At 39.5% G+C, this 20,762-nt stretch overlaps 1 protein-coding gene across 3 annotated transcripts in view; it reads right to left on the bottom strand.

The window, feature by feature from the left end:
- LRRC28 (leucine rich repeat containing 28) overlaps positions 1-20,762 on the bottom strand; it is a 77,512-nt gene that overhangs the window by 2,060 nt on the left and 54,690 nt on the right. For all 3 annotated transcript variants that reach the window (XM_033100230.1, XM_033100233.1, XM_033100231.1), the window contains 3 exons: positions 17,860-17,962; positions 7,998-8,173; positions 6,178-6,337 (listed from right to left, as the gene is read on the bottom strand). In XM_033100230.1, the coding sequence (XP_032956121.1) occupies positions 6,178-6,337; positions 7,998-8,173; positions 17,860-17,962 (439 nt within the window). The remainder of the gene's footprint in view (positions 1-6,177; positions 6,338-7,997; positions 8,174-17,859; positions 17,963-20,762) is intronic.

Genomic DNA, 20,762 nt, shown 5'->3' with positions numbered 1-20,762 from the left:
ACACAAAGTTATCTTAAATGGCAAGTACATTTTTGAGGATCAGCTCACTGATCCATTTTTTAAAGATAATTGTAGTCAATGAAAATCATTCATAGAAGCAGTACACAACCATTGAATTTTTAAAAATAAAGGTTCGAAGCAAAAGAATCCAACTCTGTAAAGATGTGGGATTTTTACTCACTGAAGCATAATGTCCATTGGAGCATCGTTAACTCATGACGCACGCTCAAGAGGGTAGGGCGGGTAAGCGGGGGGTTTCCTATTCAGGCTACAGAGAAATCCCAAGTCTGTGGACTATTTACTTTTGGGAGACTCATCTGATAACATAGTACCCAAAACATATGTGTCCCCGAAAATAAGACCTAGGCGGACCATCAGCTTTAATGTGTCTTTTGGAGCAAAAATTAATATAAGACCCGATCTTATTTTACTATAAGACTGGGTCTGATATGATATATGATATGATAATGATATATGATATAATACCAGGTCTTATATTAATTTTTGCTCCAAAAGACGCATTAGAGCTGATGGTCCAGCTGGGTCTTATTTTTGGGGAAACACGGTATATCTGTCTGTTGAATTAATGATATAAGTTGTTACAAGTACACCAACTCTGCTACTTTAAGCATGTATTTGTGTTGGCTAGGGCCCTTAAAATTTCAGAACTGTGGCACCAGAGATGTGAGAGTTTTAGGGGATACTTAGCTTATACTTGAGCTAAGTAATAAACTCTACAGTTAGGAAAGTGATGCTGATACAGTCTATAAAGAACATCAGACGTGACATTTGTTGCTTTAGAATCTGAGCATATTTATAGGCGAGGCAGAAGAAAGAGCATTTTAGCTCACTTTTAAAATACAGAAATACCACCATTCTGAAAAAATAAATCACAACGTTGTTGGCACACATTGGAGCCCACAAAAATCATAAGAAATGTGGTATTTTCTTTGCAAACGTGTTTCCTGATTAGAAACAAAAAGCACATTCTTGACTCATACAGAAATTCAAGCCAAAAGAAAAATAATATTTATTAGACAGAGTTGATCAGATAAAACCTCGAGCCTGTATATGAATTAACTTACGAGAGAATCATCTAATAACATGTTGTATCGCTTGTTACATTTATGTTAATAGCAACTGGCTCTCATGGGAAGAGTCAATGTGCCGAACCAGAGGCTTAAATATTACATGCTTGCTTCTCTACTTGATCTGTCGTCCATGCCCTAGAAATTTGGGAGTAAAATATGCATGGAGAAAAAAGTATCCGATAGCTTGGTCATAGCTGAATCCCCAATACCTAGTAGAGATTAGCACATAGCAGATGGTCAATACATAATTGTTGAGTGACACAATAAGAAAGAAACAGCTAATGACTTAAATCTGTTGAAGAATATTTTAAAATATTAAAAAAAATATATTACAAAGCTACAGTAATCCAAACAATATGGTACTGGCATAAAGACGAATATATAGACCAATGGAACAGAAAAGAGAGCCTAGAAATAAACCCACACGTACACAGTCAACTGACCTTCCACAAGGAAGCCAGGAATACACAGTGGGAAAAGAACAGTCTCTTCAATAAATGGTGTTAGGAAAACTGGATATTCACATGGAAAGAATGAAAATGAACCCTTATCCTACACCATGAACAAAAATCAACTCAAAAGGGATTAAAGAGGTAAACGTATGACCTGAAACTATAAAGCTGCTAGAAGAAAACAAGGGGAAAAACTTCTTCACATTGGTCTTGGCATTGATTTCTTAGATATGACACCAAAAGCACAAGCGACAAAAGCAAAAACAGATAAGTAGGACTACATCAAACTAAAAAGCTTCTAAACAGCAATGGAAACAAACAACAGAAGGAAAAGGCAACTTATGGGGAGGGAGAAAATGCCTGTTCCATTGTTAATACTGGAAGCACATAACTTGCCTGGTTTTAGAAGTTCACCGCTATAAAGGAGTTCTGCCCCAGGAGGAATTATACCCGACTTTTGCCCATACCTGATGGAGATATTTAAGATGAGATTTTTGAACTTAAGAGTTGATGCTGGAATGGCTTAGTATTTGGGGGGTGTTGGGTTACGTGAATTTATTTTGCATGTGAGAAAGACATGAAATTTTTGGAAGACTGTTACGGCTTGAACTGTATCCCCCCCAAATTCATATGTTGAAGTCCTAACCCCCAGTACCTCACAATGTGACTGCTACGGACTGAACTGTGCCCCTCCCACCCCTCAAATTCATAAGGTTAAGCCCTAACCTCCAATGTGATTGTATTTGGAGATGAGGTCTTTGGGAGATAATTAGATGTAGAGGAGGTTTAGTGCCCTTAGAAGAGACACCAGAGAGCCTGTGTGCACGTGTGCTCACACTCTCTCTGCCACACGAGGCAACAAGAAGGCAGCCATCTTCAAAAGAGGCAAAGAGCCCTCTCCACAACCTGACCATCTGCACCCTGATTTTGGCCTTCAGAACTGTGAGAGAACAATTCTGTTGTTTAAGCCACTCAGTCTACAGCATTTTGTTATGGTCCCCGAGCAAAGTAATACAGTTCGCTTGTTTGGAAACAGGATCATTGCAGGTGTATTTAGTTAAGTTAGGATGAGGTCATCAGGGAGGGGTCTAATGCACAGCACTGGTGTCCTTATACAAAGAGGCAACTTTGACACAGAGACAGACGTACATGGAGGGACGGGGATGTGAAGAGATGAAGGGAGAAGACAGTCGTCTGTAAGACAAGGAGAGGCCTGGAGGCCTGGAGCAGATCCCTCCTTCACAGCCCGCAGAAGGAACCAATCCTGCCAACATCTCGATTTCAGACTCCAAGCCTTCGGAGCTGGGAAACAATAGATTTCTGTTGTTTAAGTCACCCAGTTTAGGGGGATTCTGTTGGGGCATCCCTAGCAGACTCACACAATGCTCCTGCAAACCCTAGGTAGCCTGATTTCCTGCTGGGATATCCAGAACTTGTGAGAATCACACATGTGTGGGAAAAAGCAGACACACGTTGTTGTACTAATAAATAACCTTCTAAGTTGATGCTCTCCATCTTCATAAACGAACAATCAGTTCTGGCAGTGAAAAATTTGTGATTCCTGTAAGGATCAAAAGTCATGAATATGCCAGCCACTCTTCTCTGCTATAGATATTTGAAGGTCTGGGTACTTAATGTTTATGCAAAAATACTGTAATTTCTTTTTACTTCACTCTGTATTAAATTTAGGTTGGCACTAATGCTTGGATGTGTATGACAGTTGTATGGGACTTGGTATTTTAGAAGAATATTCAATATGTTCTTTTAAAGTGATGCCAGATGTTCATACTGACTTAGATATTGGCTAATACAATGCATTATTTTATGACAAGCAATGTAAACTGAACTAACTGTATTAGACAACTTAAAAAATAATGTTATGAAGACCTTCGAGAGTTTATGACATTAAAAATATTGATTTTTACTTTCAGCGATAAACTACTAAGATTCAAGTATTTGGTTTTCAGTGACCAAAAAAAGGACTTTAAAGACTATGGTAGAAACTGAAGTCAATGCTTTTAATACACTCTCCATAGCAACATGGGAAGAAGCAAAATCGGGTAGACCAAATGAAAGCCACAAACTCGCCAATTCAGACCCTAGCATTAACTCACCACAGGAAGCCATGTTTATATCTTGGCATCTCATCTTTGCTATAAACACAGGCACTTCTGGCTTCGCTCAACCAAAGGGCATTGTTCAAATCCCATGTAGCTGATACACACATTTTATCAAACTAATACTATTATACAGAGGGTGCCAAAAAAATGTATACACATTTTAAGAAAGGAAAACTGTCTTAAAATTGTTATACTCAACATATACCGATAACAAAAGATGAATACAAGTGACGTTTGACTTCTGCAATGACAAGAGGTGCTCAAAGTGGTTTCCATCAGCATCCAGACACTTCTGACGATGGTGAACTACTGCTTGAGCAACGTTGACCAAAGTGTCCACTTGTATACATTTTTTGGCACCCCCGTATTTATGTTCTGAAATAAGATTATTCGTAGTGAATTTCTAGGTTGTAGCAGAGAAATAAGTAGCAGTAAATGGAATATGCAAATGCTGAATAACTTTCCCAAATTGCTTATAAAGGTGACTTCGTTTGAAGGACCTACTTTATGTTCACAAATTCATTACCTTGATAAAAAGAAAGTTTATCTTTTTAAATAGGTATTTAGAATTTTACCAGCTACTAACAGCATTCTGACCATATTAAATTGCTTTCATTTTTTCAGTAAGGAAATGTCTTCTATAGGAAATTGTGCAAACACAATGCATTAGGACTTTACCATAGTTTAATGAATTGGTTGATTTTCCTAGGATATTACAGATATGAAATTCATTTGCTAAAAAACACACCCCCAAGAAAGAAACGTTACGAAGTCTCTGAGCTACACAAATAGGTAATAGTTAACATTTACTTAGTATTTGTTTCATGCCAGGCACCATCCTGGCTTTTTTACTCCTCATGATGACCTTATTAAATATATTGTTATTATGCTCATTTTACTGATGAAAACATGAAGCTCAGAGACGTTAAGTAATTTGCCTGAGGAATCCCAGTGGAGGAGTCATAACGAGGCCCAGGCACTTGACCACTAGGCACTGTTGCTGCTTATGGATGTGTATGTTTCGTTTGTTAATTCTACTCATGTAGTATTACACTCAGACCCTGACTCTGTCCTTTTAACCCGAATTTAAATGGAATTCTGATAAATTTGGTGATCTGATCACCTTGGATTAGAAGGAGCAAGTAGAAAGGGTTTGGAGGAGGGCTTCCGTAGGCAGGCAGAGGAAACCAGGAAACATTAAAACTATAGAGAGTTGGAACAGGAACTGAAAGCATAGCAAAATAGGATTATTCAGGGTAAGAAAAAGGTAAACGCAGTTTTGGGCGGGAATGGGTACAGAGATAGAAAAGGTAAGTACCATGTTTCCCCGAAAATAAGACTTAGCCAGACAATCAGCTCTAATGCGTCTTTTGGAGCAAAAATTAATATTAGACCTGGTCTTATTTTACTATATAATATAATACCCGGTCTTATATAAGACCGGGTATAATATAATATAACATAATATAATACGGGGTCTTACATTAATTTTTGCTCCAAAAGATGCATTAGAGCTGATGGTCCGGCTAGGTCTTGTTTTGGGGAAAACAAGGTACCATTATTGAACATCCATTATGTGCCTCGCCTTAGCAAGTGAGGACCTGCTAAGCTTCACGATGGCTCTAGCAGGCTGTTCTGTCCCCGTTTTGAGGCCCATAGGGGTGCAGCACCCTGCCCACGCTTGTTCTCATTCTATAAAAATGATTACAAAGGAAACACTTCTTGGCACCAATAGAGGTAAAAACTTATCTGGAAAACTTACTAACCCAAAATACCACCGTTGGTGGATAAGGGAGGTATTACAGTACTTTTTTATTTTTTTAAACTGAAAAATACAAACTTAGAAAATCCTAAATTTAGAAAATCTATAAGCTACGCTTGTGCTAATGGAGGATTTTTCATTTGATGTCCTATTTTTAATTGTCTGGTATCTTTTTTGAAACTACCAGTATGGGGTTTTTTACTTAGTGAACATTCTTAGCAAGTTCAAGGCATTGTGCCAAGAAACAGAGACTGGCAAGAGAATGCCATTTGCAAGGGATATAAATTCAAAACAAACACACGCATGCGCGTGCATGCACACCTATACACACACACACACACACACACACACACACACACACACTGTTTAGCCACACACTCAGTTAGCAACACCAATTAAACAGAAGGGCTGGGCTGGTCCCCAAGTATTTTGTTCTTACATTCCTTATTGCCTAAAGACTATTGTGAATAGGGGAGTTGCAGGAAAACACTCCCACGAAGAATGAGCTATAAAATAATATATATATAAAAAAAGTGTTCTGTATATGACCAGAAAGTAACAAAGGGAAGTCCGCTTTTCCTGTGATGCTGAAAATGTGCATTTGTTTCATTTAACTGTATCTCAGGAAGGACTCTGTGCCCCTGGAAAGCTGCTGACGTCACACTTGCAAGCACGTCCCCCACCTTCCCTGTCCGCCCCACCCCCCACCTCGCCCAGGTGTAAGCCTCAGTGCCCACTTAAGGCATGATTACCCCTGGTGCAGCCCAGCCATCGGTGTCTCTCTCAGGGGAAAGAGCTTGGGGTAGACAATCGTAAACATGGGCTCACTACACCGGTGACAGTGCCCCAGGGGGCAGTGCAGCAGCTCCAGGAGACTTCTGGGTAATGAGATTGGAGACAGGAAGTTCAAATCTGGAACACAAGAGAAAATCATGCACAAATAAAAAAAGTCAGATTTCCTTCAACTAGGCTTCTTAAGATATTGTATGTCTCTTTGTTACCAAGTCAGTTCAGTTAGTTCAAAAGTACTGCATGCTGAAAATTCTGTTATCTGAGACCCACTGAATAAAAATGTCACATTATTTGGAAATGAAAGATATTTTTACATGTTTGATACTAAGAGAAAACCTAAATCTGCTCTTTTAAGAGCAACCAGAAGCTGTCCTGAGGCAGAGGCAAGGAAAGAATAAGACCAAACATTCTTTAAGAACAAAGATCAAAGAGACATGAATTTACCCAGAAAGGGTTTATAAACTTCTAGGAGAGACAGAGAATAAAAAAAGGAATGGGACTGAAAACTAAAATGGACATTCATTAATTAAGCTCTTCCTAAATCTCTGGGGCATTAGGATCAATCAAGCTAAATTATGTTTACCGAGAAGAATGAAAAGAGAAACAAAGAAAATGAAGAAAAGGAAAAATAATGAAACCAAGCTTTTCCTTGTCTCACTCCCACGAGCTATCATTAATCAAAATAGGGTGCTTCCTCCTCAGCTTCGTCTGAGCTACGCCAAAGAAACGTTTAAAGTAAAACACCCCACTGGCCCAGGCAATTCTGAGCACAAACATATACTGGGCTTGCAATTGATGGTAAAAGCATCCAGTAGACAAAGAAATGGCCCTAATGAGGTGAAACCTAAATGTCACTGACTCATCTTTGGGAAGGAAATACAAGTTATCTTGTCGCTGTTTACATCTGTCCAGACTTATCAATAATCAGAAAAATGTAATTGACTCATAGGGGAATAATTACAATTTTCTGTTTACTTTGCCAAAACAGCTTTGTATTAGGCATTCCTGGAAGGTTAATGTTAGATGTCTTTTTATGGCCCTTTTTTCCCCAAAGCAAAGACAAAACAGCAGTTTTAAAAACACTTGAAATGTGTTTTTCTTACTAATATTGCCTAGTGCTTTCTGAAACATCTCAGATATCCACTCCACAAGACCTATGAAATCTATACACTGCCAAATCCTTTCCAAGCCAAGAGCTGGCACACTGTGGTAATACTGAAGAGAGGCTCCTGATATTTCTTCCCCTCTAGGTACATAAATTTCTCCGATGTGAGGACACTTTAAGGCAAAAAAAAAAAAAAAAAAATTTGCTCGGCTAGAAGAGGTACCCAGTTTTGCTTTAAGGATACGATGTTTGCAAATTTTTTCCTACTGAAGAGAGCGCCTCTGTCAGCCTTCTCACTTTCCCCAAATACAGAATCCCAAACACCAATTTCCTTCATTTAAACCACACAGTTTAACTTTTAACCTCTGTCCTTTGTGACTGAAGACCCTGTTTTAGTAAATGCTTCTGTCTACAGGAGGTGCTGAAGGGATCGGTGTGGATACATCATGAAAACTTTTCTTCTAATTAAAAAAAGTCCCATTGCACAACAGTGTGAATGTCCACAATGCCACCGAACGGAACACTTAAAAAAGGTCAATTTCATACGTTTTGTGTATCTACCACACTAAAAAAAAAAAAAACCCAAAAAACACAACACTGCCGAAATAGGCAGCATCAACAAATTTCCTAAATTCACTGCATAAGAAGCGGAAAAAAAAACCAAAGCCCAAGTACCTTTCAGAAAACTGTGGCAGGTGTGATGCAGGGTCCTCATTGCCAACTCTTGCAGAGGTAGGACGCGGTCGTTCTCTGTCCCTATGATCTTCACCTCGGCAGGGAGGAAAACGGTGAGCTGCCCCGAGGAAAAGGAAAGCAGCTTCACCTCGGAAACTTGGATGGGAGCACCACAGCTGCAGAAAAGCACACATTCACAGCAGGATTAGCAAAAAGGAAAAGAATGTATGTGCCAATAAAAATGTCTTAATCAAAATATACATTGGAAATGTTAAGGCACTGCTGAATCGCCAGAATTCTTTTCAAAGTGAATAGATGCTATCCTGGGTTCCTTAATGAAACCTGGCGTGGAAATCTCAATTCATCACTTGGGACTCAGCTAAATCACTGCTGAGGTCCAGTCACTTCCAGTAAGAAGAAACTGGGAAGGAACTTTCCTTCAGAGGATCTACACAATTTGCTTTGGAAGCTCTATTTATCCTCACTTGATCACCCTCTCCCAGTTTATGTATATTGAAATTTTCAAAATTAAAAGGAAAAAAGGACACTCTGGTACGTTATAGTACCTTGGTTTAATAGAACTTCTGTGTGGGGAAAAAAACCAACAACCCTACAAAGCAAATAGATTTCAAATGGTAGAAGATAACTTTATCGGATCCTTTCATAAATGTGAAGCGAAATATTCTTGGCCTACTGAACAAGCCAAGTCACAGCCTAATCTCTGCAGCCACGCAAAGCACAAGGCAGAGACATCCTGTTCCTTCAGCTACAGGGTTACCACAACTCAGCAGTGATCTCATCCTACCTCCTGTCTTTGAGACCACTCACGGGTTACCTGAAAGTCTTAACACTTTTCCTTTTTAACGACAAACAGGTGCCCACAAACCTGGGCTCTCCAGACATAACATAATGTGGGATAATCTCTCTAACCTCAGCTATAAACAGGAAATGAAGGAGAGGGCACCGGACTGGAAGGCAGAGCCCTTGGCTCATTCGTTTGTTAGGAAGTTTCTTCATGGCTCAGTCCTTCCATCAGAAAACGTTTCCAGGACACCTACTATATGCCAGTCAGTCAAAATACTTAAATTTACAAAAACAAGATGACCCCTTTCCCTTGGAAAATGTAACAACTATAATATAATTGTTCTAATGTTGGGTTGGAGAAGACAGAGTGACTGACCTGGTCCATGGAATTAGGAAAGATTTTACAGAGGAGACAATATCTGACCTAGAACTGAAAAGATTTCACTCAAACGATTTCTCTACCACGCTCAAGAAAAAGAACCTCAGAAGGCCACCCTGGGCGCCCCATCCCAAGGGAACCACTACTCCGAATTCTAACATTACCGTTTAGTATTGCCTTTTTCAACAGCATGAAGTATTCTGGGTCCTTTTTTAACATTATATTTCTGGGATTCATCCACGTTGGCATGTACCATAGTTCATTCATTTTCATTGCTATAAAGTAATTGATAAACATTTGGGCTGTTTCCCATGTGGGGCTATTATGAACATTTTTGTGTATGTTTGATGTATACGAGCATACAATTCTGTTAGGTACATATGTAGGATCTGAATTGGGCTCATCATAGTGAGGAAACACGGACAATAAAGAGATGCACATTTAGATGCATATAATAAGATAGAATGAGAGGGGAGTGCGTGCTGCACTACTTTAAATACCGTAAACAAAGAAAGTCTTTCTGAGGAGGTGACATTTGAGCAGAGACTTGATTGAAGGGAAGAATTGACTCAGGGAAGAGGAACTAAGTCACAGCCTGGTAGGCGCCTTGAATTGAGGACAGGAACTAAGAGTGCAGGGAGTGCAAAGCAGCTAGAATTTGCAGGACAGTGAACCTCAGAGGAGAGAGAGGCACAGAGAGAGAACTCTGGAGATCTGCAAAGGGTCCCCCTTGAGTATTCAGACGAGTGCTGATCAGCACAGGCCGGTGAGGAAACTACCTGAGGCTGGAGAAAGAACCCGATCAAAGGATTAGGGGTAACAGAGCCCAGCACTCACACCCGGTTGAAAATAGTGCCTGTTCTTAGGAGTCAGATTCTAACCTCATAATTCAAAGAGCATTGAGTAGAGTGCACAGAAGGGTCTTATCCCAATAGTGGGGAATAATCAGCGCTAGACTGAACACCATTCCATTCCCACCTAACAAATCTGAAAAATCTCATCTGAAAAGATCAAATTGTTTCTGATTAGCAAAATTGTGTTCCAGAACATACATCAACAATAGTTACATGAAAACAAAAATGTCCAGCACTCAGCATGGTAAAATTAGCACTTTCTAGCATTCAACCAAAAATCACAAGGATTTCCAATAAGCAGGATAATATGACCTATAATGAGGAGAAAAATCATGCAACTGAAACCAACCAGGAACTGATGGATGTTAGCACTGGCAAAAAGGTCATTATAATAATTATTATAATTACTGCATAGAAAAGCATGCTACATACATAGCTCTCACCTAAAGAAACTAGAAATAAGAGCAAATTAAACTGTCCATCAATAGAATAAATAATAAAGAGTATCAAGAATATCAGTGATATAGAAAACAGAAAATTAATTGGGAAAAATCAATAAAAACAAAATCTGGATCCTTGAAAAGATCGATAAAATTGACAAATTTCTAACCAGACTAATCAGAGGGAAGACACAAATTACCAATATCAAGAATGAGAAAGGAGACATTTACCAGTTTCTACAGATAATAAAAACGTAATAAGCAACTTTACGTCAATACAAAGTCCTTGAAGGACAAAAATTACCAAAGCTCACTCAAGAAATAGATAAGTTGAACAGCCTTTCTGTGGATTAGAAAGATATAATCCTTATGAACCATTTGTGAAGATGAGGACATGAATCTAAATTTTCCTTTACAATTATTGTTTCTTTCCTAATACGGAGAAAATTAAGATGAGAGGATCATATTTACTGATAATTAAATCATAACAGCCAAAATGTTATTATGCCATGTGGCCACTAAGTCTGGAAACATAGGCAAACACATGATAAACGATTCTTTTGATGAAATACTAAAATATGTGGTGTGATGATTTAATTTTTGCATCTATTTGGCTAGGCCACGGTACCCGGATATTTGGTCCAACACCAGTCCTAGAGGATGCTGCAACAGTATTTTTTTTCAATGAGCTGAACATTTACATCAATAGACTGTGAATAAAGCTGATGACCCTCTATTAATGGGAGTGCGCCTCACCCAATCAGTCGAAGGTCTTAAGAGAAAAAGCCTGAGGTCCCCCAAAGAGGGAATTCTGCTTCCAGACTGCCTTCAGCCTCGAGCTGCCACATCAACTCTTCCGAGGGTTCCCAGCCTGCCCTGCAGATTTCAGACTTGCCAGCCCTCACAGGCACATGAGCCAATTTCTTAAAATAATCTCCCTCTCCGTCTCCGCCCCCTCACCCCATCCTATTGGTTCTGTTGCTATGGAGAACCCTGACCAACACACATGGTAAAATAATAGTATTTGTTTCTAAACTTTATAGCTGCGCTGTAGTCTGAAAACGCTGAGCAAAACCATAAAACAATGAAAATGTCAGGTAGAAAGCAAGCAAGTCATTTGTGAGTATTTACTTCATACTGGTATTGCCTTAATAGCTGCTGCTTTTCAACAACCAATGTGGATGTTGAACAGTGGCCCAAGAATTTAACAATATAGAGTAACAAATAAAGGTTTAGAAAACTGAAAACCAGATTTTCCCTAATGCTTTCCTCGTCTCCAATAATTAAAAAGACAGATGTCTGACAAACTACGAAAAAGGCTCCTGTTAACAAGTGGACCCTTTTATGTAAGGTCTCACTTCCCTCTGACAATTCTTTTAGCGGAAGTCCCTATTCTTCACCCTTGAATCTAAGGAGCGAATTAAATCCATTTTACCATCTATCTATTAAATGCCTTCTCTGCTTGACACCAGACAAGAGCTGCAGCTATGCAGAGTCCAGGCTGCAAGGGAGGAATTCACGTGAGTTAGGGACCCTTCTGCTGGCCACGGCCAAGCGCCCCTGGCCTCTTCAGAGGAAATATCCAGCCTTATTACAGGAAATGATGCAGGAGAGAGAAAGGTATTTTCTGTCTCTACTCTCAAGGAGCTGGTGGAAGGGCTCACACAGAGAGGCAGTGTACATAACGCAGAGATTAAATATGGACAATGAAGCAGATGATAACTACCTCCGAGCTTGGTGATCTGGACAATTTACTTAATCTCTTAGCTTCAGCTTCTTCATTTCTAAGACGGGGATAATACCACAAGGGTTGCTGGGAGGATTATATGAAATATGCAGATAAATCTATCAGGGAGCATACTACCTGCCACTCAGTAAAGGTTAAGTAATGTTTACAGCTGTGCTTTCTTTTTGTTATTATAATAAATGATTCTTTTGATAATATACTACAATACATGGTGTGATGGTTCCATTGTTGTACCCACTTGGCTAGGCCATGGTACCCGGATATTTGGTCAATCAGCAGTCTAGATGTTGCTGTGAAGGTATCTACTGTTACAAGCTAAGATTATCACGATGATATTCCAGGAAAGGGACCAGAGATTCAGCTCTGAGGATACTCAGGGCACACGGGTTAAACAAACAGCTCCCACTGGCTGGAGTCTTGGGTACATGGAAAGAGAAGGGCAAGTGGGAGAGACAGCTGGAAAGGTCTCTGCCTCGAAAGCTAGTGTCACTCATCTCAATAAGTACTCATGAAATGAATTTTCAGCAAGGAGCGATGGAAGCTCCATGACACGTTTCAGTTCACTACAAAATGAGATAATTATTAACTGACAATTATGAAGCCTTGGTTTCTCTGATTTCTAACTCAGTATTTTTTTTTTTAATTTATTTTAGATTAAATGCCGAGGTGGTTACAAAAAGACTATACATTTGAACCCTTAAGTGAGTTATTAAAATGAGTTGAAATCTGTTATAAATATTAGTTATTACCTCTGGCTTCGTTATCCAGATAACATAACAATTATCACACAATTTTCTTTCAACTCAGTGTTTTCAGAGCTACCATTCAACATTTAACCCTAAACAAGCTAAATGAATAGTGTCATCATTTTGCCACTGAGATTATGCTCCATTAATTCATATGTATTTTCACTCACCATTCCACCTAACAAAGTGTTAAAAGCAGTTTAAATTCCCTTACCAAAAGCACCCAAATAACTATCTTTTATCCTTCAGGAAGTACACTGTCATCCACATGTTCATTATTATGGAAACTGCTACCAGATTTACCCCCCTTTTTAGCAAAAAAGGTTTTTTTTTCAGCTTAAAATAACAGTATAAAGGAAAGAGGTAAAGTGGATATGGAGAGGAAGGAAACTATGGCAGCCAGAAAGAATAAGCCTTGGACTGGATAGAGTCTCTCATCTTGGCAAAACCTTCTTTAAGACTTAGTTTTATTTCATCTGAGAATCCATTTATTTTGCTTTCATTCTTGGAAGGTATTTCTGCTGGTTGCTACGTGGACTGTCTTTTTCTTTAGCACTTTAAAAATGTTGTTCTACTGTTTTCTTGTCTTCAGGATTTCTGATGAGAGGGTAACAGTCTTTTGAATTATTCCTTTGTATATAATTTGTCAATTTTTCTCTGGCTGCTCTCAAGGTTTTCTTTTTATCTTTGGTTTTCAGTAGCTTTGCCTAGGCATGATTTTCTTTGTAATGTATAGTGCTTGGGGTTTGCTGAGCTTTTTGAGAATGGAAATTGATGTCTTAAATCATATTTGGGAAATTTTTGGATATTATTTCTTCAAACATTTTTGTTGTTGTTGCTGCCCATTCTCTCTCTATTCTTCTGGGATGCCAATTATACATACATCAGGCTTTTAAAATATTATCTGGCAGGTCCCCGATGCTGTGTTCATTTTTGTTTTCAATCTTTTTGCTCTGTGTTCTTCAGACAGAAACATTTCTATTGATCTGCCTACAAGTTCACTGAGTTTTCCTCTGTTATACCCATTCTGTTGTTAAGCCCAGCAAGTAAAGTTTTTATTTCAGATATTCAATTTTTCAACTCTAGAACTTCCACTTGTTTCTTTTTCATGGTTTCTATTTTCTGGTCTTTTCATTCATTGCAAACTTATTTTTCTTGACTTCATTGAGAATTGTTGCTTTAAAATCCATGGCTGTGAATTCCAACATTTTGGGTCACCTCGGGTTGGTCTTTGCTGTCTCTTCCCTTGAGAATAGGTCGCATTCTCTGTATTCTTCATACGTTATGTAATTTTGGGTAGTATCCTGAACATTGTAAAAGTTATACTGTGGAGAATCTGGATTCTGTTATAGTCTTCTAAAACTTAAAGAATGTTAATGTTTTTGTTTTAATAAGTAATTACTTCATTGGAATCAAACTGCAAACTCTGTCTCTTGAGTGAAATCAAACTTCAGAATTTTTGTCTGTAGCCAGGCTACTTTGTGCCTGCCCCATGGAAGTATGGTTCAGATATCTAATATTGTTTGTTTTGCATGCGTAGGCAGTCCCCACATAAAAGTGGACAGTGATCTAAAGGATATTTTTCAGTCTAATGGTTTAACTTAGAACTCAGAATGCATTTCTCATATGAACAATTCTGTCACCTTGAGGGATTTATTAACATACTATTTAACTAAATCATTTAACCAATTTGTACCCAAATCCAGCTATAATTGCTTATTTATATAAGAAAAAGTAAAGAAGTAGCTTGGTTTTCTTGTTCTCATGTAATCAGACTAGAAAAATGACTCTGATATAGGACCACTTTTAAGTTCTCCCAAGTAAGCAAATGTGCCAATTACCACTCTCTAAAATTCTAATATGGGAGGGACTTCTGGGTAAAAGGTAGAAGAATTGAAGACATTTATTCCTGTAGTAACAATGAGAAAAACCCAGACAAAACAGAAACCATACTTTTCCATGAGTCTAGTAAAGAACAGTGGATACAAGAAGCTGTGACAGCCAGCCTCCAAGATGGCTGCCAAGATCCTTCCCTCCTACTCTTCACTCCCTCGTGGAGTCTCTTCCCACAGTGAAAAGGGTTGACCTGTGTACTCCATAGGATTTAACAGAAATGACAGTGTGTGACTTCAAGGCTAGGTCATGAAAGATAGTCCCATGCTCTAAATTTGTATCACTCTGCCTCTCTTATTTACTTTTTTGTATTACAGTTATTTTTGTATATTATAATATCTAAATTATTTTTGTCCTTTTCACAATTCTTAGCACAGGGCTGACTTGCTAGGTGATGCTCAATAATTATTTGAGAAATAAAGGAACATATACTGAGGAGGTGCTAACTTTTTTCACATTTCCATGAATAGCAAAAATAATTCTGTGAGACTTATGAGATTCCTTGGAACTGTTTAATATTTGTTACCTGCTTATATATCTTATACTCGATTCTCTGTTTTCCTTCTGAGGTGTGAATTATAACATATCAGATTTTTTCATATTGAGTCCCAGGTCCCTAAAACGGTGTTCATTTTGTTCTGTTGTTGCTCTTGTCTCTTAGACTCTTCATCCGTAATGGCGACACACCTGGCCTACACACGGCCTGTGACAGCAGGGGAAACCCATGTGTCTGACCCTCGGTTTTCAACGTCAATAGCATCTCCTTAAAGAGAATTAGCACCAACTTTGTTCAATTATTTACTATTCATTAGGATCCCTGGCCAAATTATAAGGTCCACTGAATTGTTTTGCTCATCACTGTCTGGCCATTATCTAGCATCGTGACCAAACAGAGCAGTTGCTCAATTGAATTGAATGGACAAGGGAACCAAATTCCTTGTTAAGAATTTTCGAGGCCACAAATATTTTTTTGCTCTCTCTATTAGATTGATCTCAGATCCTGGTTCTACTCTTTACCCCTCCTTTTCCCAAAGCAGCCCCCTTTGACCTGAAGTGGGGGAGTCCCTTTGCACATATTCAACAGATAGAAAAGATGAAAGGAGGGACCTCCATTCTGTTGCCAAGTCTTCAGTAGTCACCATCTATTAGAATTCTGAAAATGTTTTGACATAAAATAGTATGTGAGTGAGTATAATTTGGGCGTTGCAAAATGGGTTACGTGATCTTGTCATGAGCTACCTAGAAATAGAACCACTAGAATTGCTTCTATAAGAAATGCATTTTGAGTTAAACCCACAGACTAAAAATGCTTTTGGATCACAGTCCGTTTCTAAGTGGGATTGTCTACACTCCAAAAACTACTAATATTAGAAAACTGATTGCTCGATACTCTCCCTTTAATAATAATTTTATTTATTTTCTTATTAGTACTACCCAAGGAAGATGTTAATAATAAAAAATGTAGACGACTAACTAAAAATTTGCATATTTTGCCCTACTATTTATTTTTTCAAAGATTTGGAGCCCTCGTAAAATTCAGTACCTCTGCTACCAGACACCAAGTCAAGGATTAAAAATGATCTCTCTCTACTCAGCACAAACAGAACTCTCTGGCAGCCAGTAACGTCCACATCTAAACCCCAAAGTAAAAGTCTCTTTACTTTAAGTAAAAGCTATTCCTTAATTGTGGTAGAGACTAAATTGCGTTTCAGTGCAGTCTCTGAAGGCTGTCTGGTGAGGGAAAAACTGCCTTATTCTTGGGGCTGGCTTGCATCATTCCATGTATGTGGGTGACTGAGGGCATTTTACTCACTCACCACTTGGAAGAATTAGGCTACATTACAAATCCTTTAAGAATTCATTAGGACTAATGACTGAGTAGTGGCACAGCTGTCACATCAGCTGAAGACAAATCACTGAGCTAAAACACTCCACCACACATTCTATTATCTCTGCTTCATAGGAAGGTTCTGGAATACATCTATGGGCTTGTATTTCATCACCCTCTATAGGCACCAAACTCTTCTAGGGCGCTTCCAAGATACCAATCGTATAATTTTTCCTAAGGGAAGGCCGCTACTTGTAGGAAGGCTTCCTCTGGCCAAGTCGCTACTCCGTACCCATCCCCTGGAGCCAGGGCAGTAGGGGAATGGCTGTCCTCCACGTACTCGCTAATTGTCACCCCTTTTCTTTCCAGAACTAGGTACTGTATAGGATGAGCTAGGTTATGCTGGGTGTTGGGATTACAAGGAGAGAGTCAAACTGGTCAAGTAGCCTCAGAGGTATTCTAAGTATCCTTCGGCTGCTGAAGTGGGGAAAGTGACGCCAGTCAAAGCAAGTTCCGTTAGCTGAGTTATCCTATATTAACCCCGTTCCACCCAGGAACTTCAAGGTGGTTCTGTCCCACTGTGGTAGAAGGAGGAGCTGAAGCCATCTTTTTAAAAGCCTGATGAGAAGGAAAGATTATTTGCTTCTCTGAGAATAAAAGCCTGTCATTTCCCCATTAACTGAAGCATCTGCTTTGCTTGCTAGAATCATGATTTGTATTGAGGGATTATGTCAAATGTTGAGTTCTCAGTATTTCCAAACGGTAAAGCTCTAGATATCAGAGCTGTTTCCGTAGTAAACTTGTCACTGTGATGGAGTGCCGAGAAAGAAAAGCTTTTAAATTCATGCTGATATCGCCCGTTTCTGGGACTGGTACTGAGTTTATAATGATATGCGTGGACTCATGTCTCTTTTGCCTGGAAAGTAATAAACAACGTACTGACGGAACTCGCAGCTTACTAACTGAACTCAAAGTACAACACTCTAAATTGCTCGCCCAATATTCTTGGCTTCTACACATACTGAGTTTAGCATATTCAGGGCCAAAGACAAAAATTGAACAGGGTTAATCAAAAGTCATTCATCTCTTTCTAAGTTGTATCAGGACCAAATAATGAAATAGAAACAAAAGAGTTGAGCTGTGGGAACATACAATGTGAAATCCACCTTACCCACTGCATCCGATGACCTTATTGTACAGATAGGATGGCAAGCCTTTCAGGTGGGTGTTGTTATCCACGTAGACATACTGGAGTTCTGGAGATCGACCTAAATCTGGACCAGAAAGAAAAGTACTATAATTCCCACAACTCTGCCCCAATGCAATAGGAAATTAAAAAAACTGAAGATATAATATTACAATCATTCAAAATTCCTATTCTGGAAGAAAAATTGTTGGAAATCTGAGAGCGAAATGATGTCAGTGGCAATGTTAGATTCTACATCAGGAAAGAGGACTAGAAAAATTACTTAACCCACCTGCACTGTGATTTCCTAAACTGTAAAATGAGATAACTAGAAACGGAATATTATTAAATATCCATTCCACAAAAAATTCTGTAACTTTGAATAAACACTTTTTAAGAATCAAGTTTGTTGTAGGTCATTTATTTAGTTTCATTTTTCTCCATAGGAAAAAAGGTTTGACCAACTAAGTTGGCAGGTCAGCCTAAACGAGCCTGGTTCCGCCCCTATATGAAGATTTACTGTGTGTTACCTCCCCTGCACAGGAAGATGGGAGGAGGGGTGCGGGAGGGCTAGGGATCAGGCCTGGCTGGGCTGGGGCCTCAGGGGCCAGGCGGATGTGGAAATGGACAACACTGCCCATGGCTGCAGGGGGAGGACGAAGCAAAGGGAAGCCCAAATCCCAGTGCCTGAGTGAGGTGTGAAGGTCAGGTGGACAAAACCTGCAGGGCAGTGAGCGGGGACTGGAATGGGTATATAGCAGAAAAGGGAAGAGGTGACAAAGGGGGCCCCAAAAGAAGGGTCTGCAACAGGAATACATATGCCAGGAAGAGGCAAAATCCAGATGTTTTCCAGAAGTAGCCGGGCAATGGGGGAGCAAAGACTGGAGGAGGATTCAGGGAGGAAACAAGGGACAAAGTACTACTGAAGGTGATCTCCAGCCAATACAGGCAGCAGAGATGCTTCCAAGTGTCAAGGTCATTCCTTCCGGTCTACTGTGTGCCCAAGACTCCTGTCCACTCCTGGAATTCACTGGGTGGGGCTACTTGGCTTCACTGTTGTCACAGAATGGCTAGCCCTCAGCAGCCTTGCTAACCTTTTGCCCCCTGAAGCAAGAATACAATATTCAAAAAGTTTTCTAGAGTTCTGTTTACGAAAATAGGAAATAAGCTGAAGGAGATCTCTTTCCCCTTGTCCTTTCTCAGTTTAGGAAAGATGAAGGCCCAGACGGCTACATTGGGAGGTCCTTAAGTGTATTTACATGTCAAAAGAAAAGCCATTTACCCATCACGGGCCTTTTAGGCACAATGATAGACCTTGAGGATACAGATATAGATATGAATATGATATAATACGAACACAGGCGTGAAAAACGATAACTGCGATGGAACATGATCTTTGCAAGAGAGAGGCTTGTACAAAGTCACGCGGGTACACAGATAAGTTCTGGACAACTTATTACGGAAAGTGGGAGGGGGCTAACACGGATGGAGTAAGGAAGGCTTCCTCATGGAAACGGGTGGGGAAGGGTCAGCATCACCGCCTCCATCACAACCCTCCTGCCTAGGGCTAGCACTGGAGCACGTCACAAAAAGGGACAGGCAACGAAAGGGGAAGTGATGACTGTTAGGGAGAAAAAAGGAATTACTGGGCTACTGGCTAGAGAGGCCCTTTCCCAGTGTGGTGGTTTTAAAATATCTAATACACAGAACAGGTAGAAAGGGTGTGTGATTTCAGAGAGCAGGTTACAAAAGGCACTGTGGCTTCCTCTTTGCTCTTTCCCTTGGTTCACTCATTTTGGAGGAAGACACTTTCTTGTCATGAGAGCCCTCCAGCAGCTTTCTGGAGAGGAAATGAGGCCTCCAGCCAACAGCCATGTCCAGGAGCCATCTTGGAAGCAGCTCCTCCAGGCTGTGGGTCAAGCTACCCAGGTCAAGCCTTTAGATTACTACAGCCCCAAGACTAAGGAAATATCTTGTTCTTCCTCAAATTTTTGCCCATTAATTTTAGCATCCGTGAGTGAATCTTGTTTGCAAAACTTATGTGGTATTTATCTAATGGCTATTTTCTATGACCGTTTTTCTATCTACATGAACCCACTGGAATTCTTCTGCAAGGAAGAGCCATCTCTTCCTTCCCGTTTATTTAGTTGATTTTTATTAATATATCAGTATGGATTCGTGAACACGTATTTTATTGAAAGGACTAAAAATCCAATACCACTATCATTTACCATATTGATAAAAATGGTCCAGTTTTGGCAAGTAGGAGCAACTTCAGGTTATTCTCTTAAGTTCTTTCAACAAGTTTTCATCCTTCTTTGAGCACTTGCTTACTTTCTGGCACCACAAGATGCTCCAAGCTTAGCTTGTATTTTCCTTGCTCTAGCCCTGAAACCAACTACTTTTCCAAGCGGCCTGAATTCCCTTGACTGGGGTAAGGTGTTTAGAAACCAAGATCTGAGTGTTGTGTGCTCCTTACTACGAGGGTGCCACTGCTTCTAGGATCTCCTTGTGGATAGAGCGACAGAACATATATGTATGTATACTAACACATTTTCATACACTTCTATATTGTTGGAGTTGTAACTTCAGCATAGATCCTTAGAAGTGGATTTGCCGGGTGTAGATTCTTTGGTATTTCCCTCCAGACAGGTTAGACCAATTTGCATTCCCGCCAGCAACGTATGAAAACACTGGCTTTCTCACAGTCTCACTAACTTTTAAAACATGTTGTCCTAGTTACAAATGTATATCATTCTGATAGATGAGAAATTATATCTCAATATTGTTTTAATTTCCATTTCTCTAATTATGCGTGTGAACATTTTTTGATGTGTCTGAGGGCCATTTTCACATTTTTTTAAATGAACTGTCTGTTCATATCTTAT

Source organism: Rhinolophus ferrumequinum, chromosome 28 (genome assembly GCF_004115265.2).
Source record: "Rhinolophus ferrumequinum isolate MPI-CBG mRhiFer1 chromosome 28, mRhiFer1_v1.p, whole genome shotgun sequence".
NCBI classification, from domain to species: domain Eukaryota; kingdom Metazoa; phylum Chordata; class Mammalia; order Chiroptera; family Rhinolophidae; genus Rhinolophus; species Rhinolophus ferrumequinum.
This window is presented reverse-complemented; position numbering and strand designations above follow the sequence as displayed.